Genomic DNA, 15697 nt, shown 5'->3' with positions numbered 1-15697 from the left:
GATTCCTTTAATGAAAACCCAGCCAAGGGAATGAATATTATCTCCAATACATATTATGGGTAGAGAGTTAATATTTGCTGAACAAACATGGTGATGCAGGTCATCTCGGAATCCATCACGGAACTCATGAGTCTTTCTTAAAACCATTGTCTCATTCTGCCTGTATTACAGTTAGTATTGCATCTTACCTCTTCATCCTAAATCTGAGAATTCCCAAGGGCAGTATATAATCACCTGCATATGTCTTGGGCCCTCAAACACTCAGCAATATTTGGCAGAAAATAAATATTAATGCACATTTATCTGAATAAGTAATAAAGAGCCAAGACTTCAGTCATTTTTGTCTTATTTTGAAAGAATGGGTTTCTACATCTTGTTGGCATTTTCAATCTATTTTTTCTATCTGCCTTATAAAAAAATAAGCCATTGACCCTAACACAACTCTCATATTCCACCTCAACTTCTAAATACCTTTAAATCTGCTAGTAATATGCTACCATTTTAACTCCAGCTTCTTTACTTCATAGTTTTATCAATTTCTTAAAGTCAGAGTCTATGAATTAAAGAGGCGAGTAGCATGTTGCCATATGTAGTTGAAAAAAGCTCTCTAATTAATAATTTTATGCCCTCTTTCGTGCTCTATTTTGACAGAGCAGAGAATGGAAATCAGTGGGAAAGAATTTGCCATGGTAGAATAAGTAACTGCATTCTCTACATGTTATTTTTTCTAGCATGTATTCAATTGTGGTATGATTATTTGGGTATGTCTTTACAACCCTGATGTGGTGAACCCTGGCCAGCAGAGTCTGCCTGTTGTAGCTTATGGGAAGAATGAATGCACAGGTGACAACAATCCTGTGTGGAAAAAGGGAACAGGCCTGACTACTCTCTCAAGGGGAGAGTGACTCTGGGTGCCTCGGCCACTCCCTCAAGAGGGGAGTGCCCCAACCTTTGCCTAGACAAGCTTTTATTGTTTTTCTGGGGTCTTACATCATAGAAAGATTTATTATCTATTGCATGGAATATTATTGTCTATATTTTAGGTACAATCAAGAAAATGAAAATAATATGCAGAGGGGAATGATGATGAGCTGATTAGCTCTGTCCTTGGGAGAACTCATACAGGCTTTGGAAATTATCTTGAAGATAGATCATACATTGTTGTTTTAAACCAGGGTGATGGAGTTTTAGCAAGAGCAAGTCGTAACAATCTGTATGCATTTTCTAGGCCTGATTCCCATGGAAAAACTCGGTTTGAAGATCTGGCTTCTTGCCCACCACTTCGCTTCTGTAGGTTTTCCATACAGAGATGAGTCGCAATTGCCAGGCCAAAACAAATGGGTCCCCTACACCCTGATCCTTGCAGGACCATGTGACATTTATCATTTCTTCAATCTCTATTGGAATACCTGGCACATAATAGACAATCATTGAAAATTTACTGAATGAAGTTCAAAAGTAAAACAAGTAGTAGATTGGTCCTTTAGAGCTGTCAAGATTGTACAGATTAGATTTGTGTTCAGTCTAACCCAAATAGCAGGAGTGGTGGGGGTTGATATTAAATTTAAACTTTGAGAACTCCTATGAGTGTTTTCAACCTTGTGGTATCTCAACTGCCTTTTCTAAACACAGTATTTTTTTCCCCTCTTTCCTTTCTGCAGGTTGGACTCAGATCTGTGATAGAGCAATTTCCTGGAAAGCTTGATTTTGTCCTTTTGGATGGCGGGGTTGTCCTAAGCCATGGCCACAAGCAGTTGATGTGCTTAGCCAGATCTGTTCTCAGTAAGGCAAAGATCTTGCTGCTTGATGAACCCAGTGCTCATTTGGATCCAATGTGAGTTTCAGAATTCCTGGTATTTAATAACACAGTGGGAGCAGAATCATTGAGTCCTACTTTATATTGACACAAATTCCCATTAGGCTATCATGCCTTCAAGTGGAACAACCCTCTTTAGCCATGAAATAATTGCCCAGTGGAAAAGTCACCATTTGACATGAGCACAAGTGCTTATTTCCTAGTATAAGAGCTGTGTGTTCTTTTCTGAGTGTACTTTGGAATTTCATATCAACTCTCCCCCTTGTCAACAAATGATGAAATATTTAGTTACGTAGGTGTAATCTGATTCTTATGATTTTTTTATTCCACTTACACAATAGGAAATATAGCACAAAAGAACTGCTAGTGATCTACATAATGAAAAAATGTACCTCTGTGAATTTTTTTTCAAAATTTTTGTCCTAATTTATTGATGGAAACTTCGATTCTACCCCATGGTTGGAAAGCTGGTTGTGGTTGACTCTAGATCACAATTATGTTAAATGTATTTAAAGAAAAATAAGTTATTTTAAGAACTAAATTGATAGGAAAGTAGGTACATAATTAAGGGTAAAGGCAAATTATTTGATGTTCTGTGATGATATGTGTGGTATTTTCTTTCTTTTCTAGAACATATCAAATCATTCGAAGGACCCTAAAACAAGCATTTGCTGACTGCACAGTGATCCTCTCTGAACACAGGATAGAAGCGATGTTGGAATGTCAACAGTTTTTGGTGAGTGTTTATAATTTACTTAAGATCTCATTTCTTTAATTCTTGATAACTATCTCTTATGTGATAGTTTGTTCAAGTCACAATAATGTACAATTTCTGCCTTAAAACATGTGTCATGTAGCCATTTAGTTAGCTTTACTCAAAATAGCTGCACAAGTTTTTCACTTTGATCTGAGCTCTGACATGAGGTTGGAATTCAATAAATCCAAAAGAGCATCATATTACTAAGTTATGTTAATAAATTGGAACATCTGTACTTCTTGAATCCTTTATTTGGGGATCAAGTCAGAAGAAAGACTTAAGTCCTGATGCTTTTAATAACTAAATCTCCCTTGCATGTGGTCCAGGACAGGCCTCAATTGTCTTGCATCTCATGTATAGTTTTAATATAATAGTTGAAAGGCTCATTTCATTTTTCTAATCATGATTAGAAAAATTGGACCTCATGATTGGAGCTCAGGTGAGTGCCTCTTTCAACCACTTTCTCATTGTGCTTTCAAAACTGTCACAGATTCTTTCAAGTGATGTTTACAAATTCCCTCAGGTTTAGTCACAAGGAAGTTCTTGGGATGATGTATCACATCATTTCTGTTAAAACTTTTGAGGCTGCTGGAGGTAAACGCTTCCTTACTGAAGGATTGTTATTAATTTTATTATTACTGAGCTTCAGGTGACAAATTAGGGGGCTGACTCACAACCTCTGGCCCCTACCATGATCAGGTTCAGGAAATTGGGTAAAACCTTTTTATTCCCTGGTTTTGGGTTTGCTCAACTTGAACGTGTGAAGGAGGCATATTAAACTCAAGCACATCTTGATCAGTTTGGAATTAATCTCCAAATCCCCTGTTGAAGAGGTTCAACTATCATGCTGTGGACTAATTTTTAAGGTAACATATAAGGGATCTAAGAAAAAGCATTCTGGTTTACAAAGCCCCCTTAGTTCCTCCAAAGTTCTGTGAAGAAGTGTAGTGCTCAGTAAAATCCTTGTTAAAAAAATCTTCCAGCTGCTAAGTAGAAAGTTATAGGTAATTTCACAGATGGTGCAAGCTCAGTAAAGCAAGAGGATGAAGGACTCATCAGTGAAATGAAATATCCATGACTATTCAGACTGCAAGCCTCTGCACACTGCTTTCCTTTTAGCTTCTACATTCCTCTGAACCTATGCCACTTTCTGTCCTTGCTCTGGTCCTGCCTTGTCTCTCAGATCTCACTAACAGCCACTTCCCTAGGTCATAGAGGAGAACAAAGTACGGCAGTATGATTCTCTCCAGAAACTGCTGAGCGAGAAGGTCCTCTTCCAGCAAGCCATGAGCTCCTTGGACCGCCTGAAGCTCTTACCCCACCGAAACTCAAGCAAGCACAAATCTCGACCCAAAATCACTGCTCTGAAGGAGGAGACAGAAGAAGAGGTACAAGAAACCAGGCTTTAGAAAGCAATATGAATATTTGCATTGAATGCTCATTCACAGAGTTGAAGGAGAAAACAATTTATGCCTCAGAAAACAAGGATGTTATATTTCAAAAGGAAACATTTTGGTAAGAGGCATTAACAATGTTCACATAGTCTGGATAAATTGCTTCCTGGCAATGGTAAAATTGTGTGAAAGGTAGTTCACATCCTTGAAGATTTACCATTTGTGTTTGCAAACCAGATTCTCCTGAAAACTTTTTCCCTTTGGTAGTTATTGGAAAGGGGACTATAAATGTCAACCAGCTTAGTTTAGTTTACTGTTTAGTGAAATTTCTTGATTTGCATTATTGGAGAACTGTGATCATATTATTTAGAGATACAATTAACTGAAAACTTTAGTGGTTTATATTGCTTTTTCTCTACTCTCTCCAAGATATTTAAGAACAACACTGTATATTCTGATAAGTATTCATACTGTCCCATTCCAAGTGAGTATTAGGATACTGTGAGAGTCACAAGACAGTCCATCAAAATATATAACTACAACATCTAGGTATTAGTCAGGACAGAGGACTTCCTGAATCCTGGAAATCGGGGTTAGTACCATTTGGCTCTACCAAAAATGCAAATAATTCAGATAACCATAATATATTCTTTACCTGGAAAAGGAACTATTACATCATGTAGGGGACAGGATAGCTCCCTTCATGTGGAAGTTGACATACCTTTCCCAAGCTTCCAGAAAGTAATAAGGTCATAAAACTCTGAACTGAAGGATGGCTAGAAAATTGGTGCAAAAAAAAATCCTTCTTATCACAGAAACTCCAGGTAGTGAACACACAGGCAGCCATCTGAACTGAAGGATGGCTAGAAAATTGGTGCAAAAAAATCCTTTTTATCACAGAAACTCCAGGTAGTAAACACATAGGCAGCTGAGCTGTGGAGACTACAGGTATTCATACCTGAAATCTGAAAATCTAGGTATAAATGAGGTCTTGTGCTTTTAGACTTACTATATGCACTTCTTTCTGTATGTACTGAGTGGGAGAGATAACAAGAGACACACTGAAGAAAAATCAATCATGAATTAGCTTTATATGCTTCTGTTTTATAATTTTGTGATGCAAATGAAATTTTCTATAGGAAATAGTATTTATTCTAATAATGTTTCAAGCTCATATAAATGGCTGTATTTTTAAAATGATTATATTATGAATTATATTTGTATAAAAATTTATATTTGAAATTTGGACTTTTAATGGCATTAGCTATTTTTATGATATGTTAAAACTGGGGGAAAACTTCAGGTGATGTTGACTGGGGGCTATGAAGTACCTTGAGGGTGTGGAGAGAAGCATTAGGGCTCACTCAGTTGTTGTACACTCCTGGGTAATTCCCAGTGAGCACATAGGTTCCATCTTAGGGGAAGCTCTAAAGAAAATAGTACCACAGAAGCTGACTACTCCTATTAAGGACACAGTACCTTCCAGCTTCAACTAACCCTAAAGATTGAATTCTATGTGTTACTGTAAGAAAAATATTACTTGTCAATAAAAACCATATATTTGTGTGAAACAGCTTTTTTTCAGATGTGTTCATTGATTGTGTCTTTTCAATCTCTAAGGATCATGGAGCACAAACCATGAAACTTCTTTTTGTTTAATTTATTTAATTATTTTTCAAGTACAGTTTTCTGTCTATTACTTCCATCCCATCCCACCCCCCCATGCTCCCCCCTCCCACTTACTTAAGACCACTAAAAATGGTTAAAATGGTAAATTTTAGGTTATACACATTTTACCCCAATTTTTAAAAGAAATAATTTTACAAGTGTCTCAATTCATGTGAGATTCTCAAGAGAAAAAGCAGTAACTTCTTTTAGTGGTTTATATTGCTTTTTCTCTTGAGAATCTCACATGAATTGAGACACTCATAAAATTATTTCTTTTAAAAATTGGGGTAAAATGTGCATAACCTAAAATTTACCATGTTAACCATTTTTAGTGGTCTTAAGTACATTCACATTGTTATATAATCATCATCACCACCAATTTACAGGTTTTTTTTATCTTGCAAAACTGAAACTCTAGCCATTACACAAAAACTCCTGATTTCTCCCCTTTCCCAACCTGTATCAATTTTAGCTCATATGAGTAGAATCATATACCATATATTTATCCTTTTGTGATTAATTTATTTCGCTTAGCATAATGTCTTTAGGATTCCTCCATGTTGTAGCATGTCAGAATTTTCTTCCTGTTTAAGACTGGAATAATATTTTACTGTGTGTACATACCACACTTTGTTTATCCATCCACTTGTCCATGCACACTTAGCTGCCTCCACCTTTTACGATGTTGAATAATGCTTTATAAACATGGGTATAAGGATATCATTTTGTGTCCCTGCTTTCATGAGTTAGGATACTTGTCAAATTATTTATTTGTTTTAAAATGGGCTTATATGACAACAAAAAGTATTCTGCAAAGATCCATTTATTTATTTGAAAGCTTATTTAAACAGTGGTAGCTATCTGATAGCTCTTGGTAACTGAGCAAAGCTCATCAAGGGAAATAGTGTTTCTACACTAACCTGGGTGGCTTTTCTTTGTTCAAATCTCTGTTTTTAATCAGTGAGGCTTCTTTGGTCCCTTTTCTTTCTTGCAGAGTTTAGTTTTCTTTTCCTGAGGGAAGTCCACGGTTGCCTTTATTGCTTTGGGAATGGGGGTGCTCAGGAGCTCTTGGTGGCTGCACAGGACAGCACTGGCCCTGCAGATCATGGCCCATGCAGTGATCTCAGTGGTACTTGTTCTAGAGGGTCCTGAGATGCTGCTCAGAGTGGCCCAGGCATTCTTGTTCATGGTGGTTAGAAAAAGGAGGTGGCCTGCTGGATCTCCACTATGTTATGGCAACCACACCTTTGCCAGGGGGCTGCAGAAGGAGTGGCGGGCCCTCAGATGATTAGGCTCAGCACAGATGTCTGTTTGTTCCACTTGATGGGGAAGCTGGAGCAGTTCCACCACTGTTCGATACAGGTGGGCCAACTGGCAGCAGCCCGTATCACTGTGGTAGCAGGAGACTGAAAGAGCCTTGTAGAGTTTCTTCATGAAATATGCAGAAGCAGTATGGTAGATGGACAGTAACCCCTACCAAAGCCAAGCCCTTTATCCCCACCTTTACTTATTTGGAGAGGTTTGTTTTCACACGTGACTGACCCCAAGAGGGCAGTCTTAGAGCATGCTCAATTCTAACTATTCCAGATAATTTTTTAAACAATTGATAAACTTTATTTAGGGGGCATTTTTAAGTTCACAGCAAAACTGAGCAGAAAGTAGAGAGTTCCCATGTACCTCCGGTACCCCACACATGCACAGCCTCTGCCACTGTCAGCACTCCATCCCAGAGTGGTAGGTTCTAATCAACTATCACTGCTACCCTGATCCATGGTTTACATTAAGTTCTGTCTGTTTTTGCCTCATGCACATTGTGTATACATGCACCTCTGTTGTTAATTACATACCCATTAAGGATTGTTGTGTCTTCTTGGAGTATACTGACCACTCTATAATTATGCAACATCCCTCATTATCTCTAATAACTTTCCTTACTCTGAAATCACCTCTGTCTGAAATTAATAGAGGTATTCTCTGTTTCTTTAGATTAATGTTAACATGGTATAACTTTCCCATGCTTTTACTTTTAATCTTTATGTATCTTTAGATTACCTAAAGTGGATTTCTTATAGACAATGTATTATTGGGTGTTGGTTTTGGATCAGCTCTGACAATCTGTCTTTCGATTGGTGTTTAGATCATTGCCCCTGTTCTTTGTTTTTATTTTAACTGCCACATTTTTGTGTTCCTTTAATTGGACACTTTTTTATTATTGTATTTTCTATTTCTAAGCATATCAGTCATATAGTTTTTTTACTTAATATTTTTAGTGGTTGCTCTAGAGTTTGCAATATACATTTATAACTAATCCAACTTTGTTTAAATAACATTATAATACTGCACATTAAATACCATTCTTTAATGTTAATTATAACATTAATTATATTATAATTATATAAGTATAATTATATAATTATATATTATATAATTATATTAATTATAACATTAAATAACAACCTTATAAGTACCTTATAAAAACAAAATATCCCTGCCCTGGCTGGTGTGGCTCAGTGGACTGAGTGCTAGCCTACAAAACAGAGGGTCTCCAGTTTGATTCCCAGTCAGGGCGCATGCCTGGGTTGTGGGCCAGGTCCCCAGTGTAGGGCACGTGAGCGGCAACCACACATTGATGTTTCTTTCCCTCTTAAAAAAATAATAAAAGGACAAAATATTCCTAATTCCTCCCTTTTGTCCCTTGTATCATTGATGTCACTCATTTCATTTATACATAAGAATATGTCAGGATATTTATATATGTAACATACAATCAATACATTATATCTATTATTTATTGAACAAGCTGTAATCTATTCAATTAATTAAGAATAAGAAAAGTGAAAGTTTTAGTTTTACTCTCATGTATTCATTTTCTGATATTCTTCCTTTCTTTAGATAGATCTGCTTCTAACCTGTATCATTTTCCTTCAGTGTGAGATGGGGGAGTTCTATGTTAGGTCTCAGTCTTTTGGTGGGCCTGTGCTCCTGAACTGTGAGTTGACCATGGCTTCTCAGCGTCTTCCCACACTCTTAGGTAGGACAGGATGGGTTGGAGTTGAGTATTTCCCTTTACCCAGGTATACTAGGCTCTGGTAAAGTAGTTTCTCCTGAGGGTAAGTTTTGGTGCCCTGGGGTATATTTCAAAGTGATTATTGTTCCCCTCTTCCTGCTGGAATCCTGAGGAAATTTTCACTGATCTTTACTGTGAATACCTATTACAGCTCCTGAAGGTAAAACTCATGAAAATATGGGTTCCCCTCCCCTGACAACTGGGTGCCTTGGAGATCTCCTCTCTCAGGCTTGCCTACTGAGCCTGTAGCAATTCACCAGTTGCGTTCAGGTTTTCCTACCCTAGTATTTGTTCCTAAGGATATTTCTTCTTAGTAGTTTCTACTAAGGTAAGTTGTATCTGCCTGTCTGTCTCTCCAGTTTGGGAGGTACTAGTTTGCCCTGTGCAGGGTAAATGAAGGAAGTCTGGCTCCCTCACCCAGAGGTCTGGGGAACTAAGATAAGCTGTGTTCTCATAGCCTTGAGTCAGGGTCTAATAAACAGTTTCCATAACATTAAGAGAGCTCGCATGCACAGAATCTTGCTGCACTGCACAGTGTTTTAAATTCCTGCCTGCTTTGTCTGTATTTAGTATATAAGGGAGTTAGGAGCTCCCTGTTGGGAGACATGCAGTTTGTAGCATGTGTGGGTCACTCGCCCTTGAATAAAGGCACATCAGACATCCCAATGACTCCATGAATATTATTCCATCTGCTCAAATCCCATGAACCTGTCCAGCCTCGACAGGCTGTAAGACACCCTGTGACCTTACTTCTCTGACAGATCTAAGAAGAGTTGTTGATTTTTCAGTTTGTCCAACTTTTATTCTTTGGTTGGAGTGTAGACTTCTAAATGCCTTACATGCCAGATCAGAAACCAGCAAGCAGTCTTTTAGGTTCATTCTGAGTAATAAATAAATAAAGAAGAAGAAGAACTTTGCAAAGGTGAAAGGAGTCAAGTGCAAACTAAATGTGACAAAACAAGTCGTAGCTCTGAAAGCCCCCTTTAAGGAGAGAAACACTGAAACAAGAAAGGGAAGTTGGTGTTGGTCACCCAAGCTGCATTGCTCATGCCAACACTTGGTTTTTCTTCATATCAATTTTTCCCTTTTCTTTTTCTACTTAAAAATAAACTGTTTTGCTCACAGACTTCCTATCTTTGTTTGTTTTTCATATCTAAGTCTTGAGTTTGGGGGGTAACTTGTTTCAGTCTATGTCTACTCCCACCCAACATAGTTTCTTCATTGATTTCTCAGACCTTTCACTTTGTTGTTCCTCATTATGAGAAAAAACACTAAAGCTTGAAGCAAGTACATTTCCTTTTAGTAATCAGGGACCTTCCAGGATTGGGAAATTGCTACACATTAGAATGAAAAGTTAATAAAACCCCCAATGTAAATATTTTAGTGGTTTGGTAAAGAACCTCAAATATTATGTGGAAGACAATTTAGAATGAGCTTTAAAGTGCTCCATATAAAAACCTGTTTGACCTGTTAAAACAGGTGTGGAGAATCACAATTCCCCAGTAAAAGATGCAATGAGCAAAATTCAAGACAAATACACTGGGGCATGAGAACTATAAAGTGCTCCCAGAGTGTAGAGCCAGCGACCCTAGTCACGATCCATCAGTTGACAGGGAACTGGAGAATAAGTATCTATGTACCTTCTCAGAGAGAATTCTTGGCAGAAATTTAGGGTTGTTGCTTGTTTAGAGTAGGAACACTCACTTTCTTTTTAGTAACTTATTTTCTCAAGTTGTAAAATGATACACTGCATTTGTATAAGTGAATATGCTAATGCTGGCCTTTAATTTCTTGTAGCAAAATGAATTAATGCAACAACAATGGTAAATTGTTGTTTAGATAAAAAGACAATTTACAATACATCTTCCATTCATCAAAGTACAAAGTATGTACACAAAAAATGCAGATTGACCTTCCAGAACTGCCCCCTTGTGGAGATTTATTTGTTTTATTGTCAGGATAACCAATTTCCCAAAACAAGTTGGTATGTGAGTATCTGCACTTATTTCTGTGGTTGGCCATATATATATCTGCCAACTCACACACCAACTTAAATGAATTTCCAACACTTGTTTTCTTTTGACTATTTTGAATGTTAAAAGTAGGCATAAATAGTTTGGAGGTATAACTCCTTGTTATCTTTCCCATTCACCTTTGACAATGGCAAATTAATAGAAGGCATAATCTTTAATCGTCAGCAATGACATGGACTGACAAGTGGAAATAAAATTGAATTATATTTTGATTGTAAATTCTCTGGCAGCCAACAGCAGAGGCTTATTAATATTCTAAAGGAAAAGTTGTGAAACAAATTTGTGATCATAGACAATTTTATTATTAGGAAGACACTTTTATTTTTATTTCCTCTTATCTCCCATTTAGGTCAGATACACCAGGCAAAGAAGGAACCAGAGTGTTCTTGCACAGACATAGCTTTTTCCCTACTTAGGAACCCTCACCAAGCATTTGTACTTGAACCTAGAAATGTTGCCAGGTTTTTCTGGGGCAAGGAAGCCACAGATGTAAAATTAAACTGTGCAGTAAAACATTAAATAACTATTACATTATTTTACATTTTCTGGTCAATTAAAACATTTAAAATATACAGAAGTAAACATGTAATAAATAAACTTCACATGCCTGTCACTGATATTCAATAGTTATAAATTCATGGCTGATCTTATTTCGTGTATATTTTCTTGCTCTTCCATAGTACATTATTTTGAGCATATCCCAGACATGTAAGTTTAGCTGTTTGTACTCTAGAAAACAAGGACTTTCTCATCTTTTAAAATATGTACATATCTCCACATTGCTATTGCCACCAATAAAAAAAGTCCTTAATATCCCCAAATATCTACTCCATTTACAAATGTCATTATCTCTCTTTTTTTCTTTATTTGAAATTTAAGTAGTCCTCAGTTTGCACAGTAGTTTGGGACTATAATAATGACCATGCAAAACCAAAAATAATTTAAAAATTAATGGGAAAGATTATTATTATTCCACTACCTTTAGATATATTAAAAATTAAAAATGCTGACCGTTGGTTATAAATACGTAAAAAAATAAAAATGTTGCCCTGGCTGGTGTGGCTCAGTGGATTGAGCACCTGCCCACAAACCAAAGGGTTGCTGGTTTGATTCCCCATCAGGACACATACCTGGGTTGCAGGCCAGGTCCCCAGTAGGGGGTGTGCAAGAGGCAATAAACACTCATGTTTCTTTCTCTCCTTCTCTTTCTCCCTCCCTTCCCTTCTCTCTAAAAAATAAATAAATAAAATATTTTTTAAAAAGAAAGAAAATAAAAATCCTAGTTAAACTGTTTACTATACTAACTTAAAACATTAAGAACATTGAAAAATAAAGTGTTTCATTTCTTTGTAAAACTTATCATGGATAATTTGAACAATGCTTGCCTTTTGGTTGTGTAACCTACAATCTGAAGAGAGCATCTCTTCTGTCTTTCTTGGCAAATTGTCATACTCCTAAGTTCAGATCAGCTTCTAACATTTTATTCTTTGTGACTCCAGTGTTGTGAAAAACTCTTCAAGAAGAGTTTTAATGAAAAGGTTTTAGCTGATGTCACTTCCTTTGGAACATTGTCTTTTTGTCACAACCACTTTCCTCATTTGTGTCACAAGTTGGTCTTCATTCAGGTTCCCCTGGCAGCATGTCTGGTCTCTTGGATGACCACAGTATAAACATTCCCACTGTCAGCTCTTTTTTCTATAATTCCTTTTATATTCAGTTTAAGTTTCACTTCCAGCATCGCCACTCTTTCTTTCTTTGTGGCACTTTCACCCTTTTTGGCCAGTTCCATCTTTTGATTCTCTATTTTTGTAAAATGCCATGTGGGTTTATCACTGAGAGACAAGGAGGAGGCACAACTACACACTCCCCAAACTTTGCTGTATGTGAGTGTGCTAGATAATAGTTGCACAGTGACTGGTTGCCAAAACACTTTGAAAGAAGTGACATAATTGGTCACTGAACATGATGCAAATCCATTATTTCTAGATTGATTGGTGGACAAAAGAGCTAGTAGCAATGTTGGTACTTCATGCCATTATTCACAGTTAATATATTGTGGTAACTGAAATTTGAACTATGTTGTTGAGGGACTAGAATTGTTTAGCTAAACCATGGTAACACATTGGCTCATATCTGAATAGTACAAAACAAGGACTGCCTGTAGTTTGCTTGAATCCATATTCAGTTAAAGTTCACGTATTGCCCTTGGTATGGGTTCCTTTATAGATTCTCCCTCTATTTTCTTCCATTACAATTTAATCATTAAAGAAACTAGGTTGTTTATTCTTTTCAGTTTCCCACAGTTGGACTTTGTGTTTTCATCTCCATAGTGTATTTGAATTGTAAATGTCCTCCATATTTCCTATAACTTGGCAGCTAAATTCAAAGGCTTTCTGTAGTTGACTCTGAGCCCCTTTAAAACATTTTATTTATTTTTTTTTAAATTTTATTTATTTATCTTTAGAGAGGAAGGGAAGGAGAGAAGGAGAGAAATATCAATGTATGGTTGCCTCTCATGAGTCCCCTGCTGGGAATTGGCCTGCAACCCAGGCATGTGCCCTGACTGGGAATCGAACTGTGATCCTGGGGTTCGCAGGCCCACACTCAATCCACTGAGCTACACCAGTCAGGGTCCCTTTAAAACATTTTAATAGGTTTTGATGGTTTCCTGGCATTTGGGTATGACAAGATATTCTGAGCTTACTTTCATATATGCTAAGCCTACTTACAGACATGAATTTAACCACTTCTTCAAGGAGCTCTGGTTACTTTCAGTGGGTAATGGTATTTGAAGACCCAAATTTGGCCACTGAAGTTTCTTATTGCTGTTGAATTGGTCATTGGATTGGTTTTTCAGTGGATTGAATTAAGAAATAGATAAAATATATAATGGATTTGGACTGAGTAAAGAAATACAACTCTATATAGCTCTATTTCTATGTACATGTTTATATCTTTACCTATTTCTATATCTTCTATAAGAGAAATATGTCAAAAGTTCATACTATTATAATTTAAATTCAGGACTACAGGGCTTTTACTTACCCTCTTCTATCTGTTCTTTCTTTCTCGCATACCAGGAATCCCAATTCTCAACAACACGAATAATGATACAAATGAGAGTACCTCATAATTATTCATTTATCCCATTTTATTTTCATAACACAACAATTACTAAAAATATTTCATTTATTGTCTTTATTTTCCCTTACTGTTGTTTTTATCTTTAGGGTCTATTCCACCAGAGAGATGCAGGCAAATGAGTGTGCTTCAAAATCATTTGGAATAATTCCTCTCTGTGTGATTATACTACCAATTGGAGACATATTTAGATTTATTTATTATGTTTTCTTTTTAGCTGTATTTCCCCATGGTTCTTTCTGGTAAACTAACCAGCCTAATGGTTTATCTTGTGTTTCTTAAGGAGCTACCTACAGTCTATTCTCAATTGCTTGCCATCTGAACCTCATTGTTTCAGAGAGCCCCTTCAGGCCTCACCACCCCGACATTGCTCTTTGGGAGAGAGCTCTCTGTCCTTATAGTATGTCTGTCTACCTGGGCAAAATCTCTGAGCTGCTGGTCTGGAGCTGGGGACAAGTACAGCTTCCCACTTCTCTTGGAGCAACTCTCAACCTTTATTACAAGGTGTTGGGCAGGGATAGTAGACTCTGGTCTTTTAAGCTTGCCTTTGCTGACATAAAACTTTCACTGTATGAATGTGCTGGGGTAAGACAACGGGAGTCCCCAATATTCTTGGTCTGCCACATCTGGGATAAGCCTCTGCTCTATAATGGGGACTGAGTGGAGGAAGGAGCCCCTTAGCTCTCCATTGCATTCATCTGGAATTTAGCCCGTGCAATTCAGTGTGTAGGAATGAGAAGTGCTGTTGGCCCACACCCCTAGGGAGACATTGTCTAAGACTTAGACTATGAACTGAGAGAATAGGGAACTTTCTTTTCTTGTCCCTCACCCCCTTAGAGCTGCTGTCACACCGAGCTAGGGGAGGGAAAAAGGAGTACGTTGTGGCTAACATGACTATAGCCTTTTTAAAAGCTAACTGGCTTTTAATGTTCTTGCTAAGATTTACTATATTTTCTTGAACGGATGTTTCTTCATTGCTGTATGCCATAAGGACAATATCCAGAGAATTTTAAGTGTTTGATCATTTTTGCCAGTAATGGTTCTTTCGCTGAGAAGCAGATCAACAGGTTGCCTCACTTTGTTGTTCTGGAAGTTGTCCTTCAGTTTAACACTTATTCCTGTGGGTTCAGTGTTTCTGTTTTTTCACATTCAAAGTGACTCACCTACCTCCTGAGACATTCTTTGACTATGGGCCAGGTGCTTTTTCTATATAATTTTTATTTTGTTCCTCATACAATTCCTGTGAAGGAAGTTCTAATAACTAATAACCAGAAGGCTCAGAGGAGTTACAGGTCTTTCCAGAAATCACATCTCGTGCTTGGATTTTGAGCCATTGTAAAGTTTAGACTCATTTCTACTCAGAGGGAAGTCATCTGACAGTTTACCTCAGAGAGTCAGGGAAGCACTCCTTGTTATGCTTTCCTCTTTAGAAAACTTACCAGCCTGTTCTACCCTCCCATGGGGTCTCAAACTGCATAAAATTTCCTGAGAAAAACAATGATCACCACAGGATAAAGATGGTGCACTACCCATATCCCAACTTGTGGCTCTGTCATTGATTACTAACAGCCTTTACTAATATCATTCTGCCTAACATAGCCCAAAGTCCGTAAAGATATATCAGTAGTTTTTCAATATGTTTAGTGGGGTGTCATAGGCTACTACAGAGCTTCTCAGAGTCTTTAAGATATCAAAGGGTATTTTTGACTGTTCAAGAGTAGAATATCTCATGCAACATTTCTCAGTTTACTTGGCCATGCATTCTTACATTTCCTTGTACCATTTATATTCTGTGTTGGGGAAGGTTGGCCTAAAACCTAT

At 37.2% G+C, this 15697-nt stretch overlaps 1 protein-coding gene across 1 annotated transcript in view; it reads left to right on the top strand.

Moving 5' to 3' along the window:
• The window catches only part of CFTR (CF transmembrane conductance regulator), a 214666-nt gene extending 210183 nt beyond the window's left edge, over window positions 1-4483 (top strand). The window contains exons 25-27 of the mRNA XM_037064209.1: window positions 1662-1834; window positions 2447-2552; window positions 3782-4483. Of these exons, the coding sequence (XP_036920104.1) occupies window positions 1662-1834; window positions 2447-2552; window positions 3782-3982 (480 nt within the window). The 3' untranslated portion in view covers window positions 3983-4483. The remainder of the gene's footprint in view (window positions 1-1661; window positions 1835-2446; window positions 2553-3781) is intronic.
• Window positions 4484-15697: the final 11214 nt, after the last annotated feature.

Source organism: Sturnira hondurensis, unplaced genomic scaffold (genome assembly GCF_014824575.4).
Source record: "Sturnira hondurensis isolate 20B ecotype Veracruz unplaced genomic scaffold, ASM1482457v3 Scaffold0014953, whole genome shotgun sequence".
Taxonomy (NCBI): domain Eukaryota; kingdom Metazoa; phylum Chordata; class Mammalia; order Chiroptera; family Phyllostomidae; genus Sturnira; species Sturnira hondurensis.
This window is presented reverse-complemented; position numbering and strand designations above follow the sequence as displayed.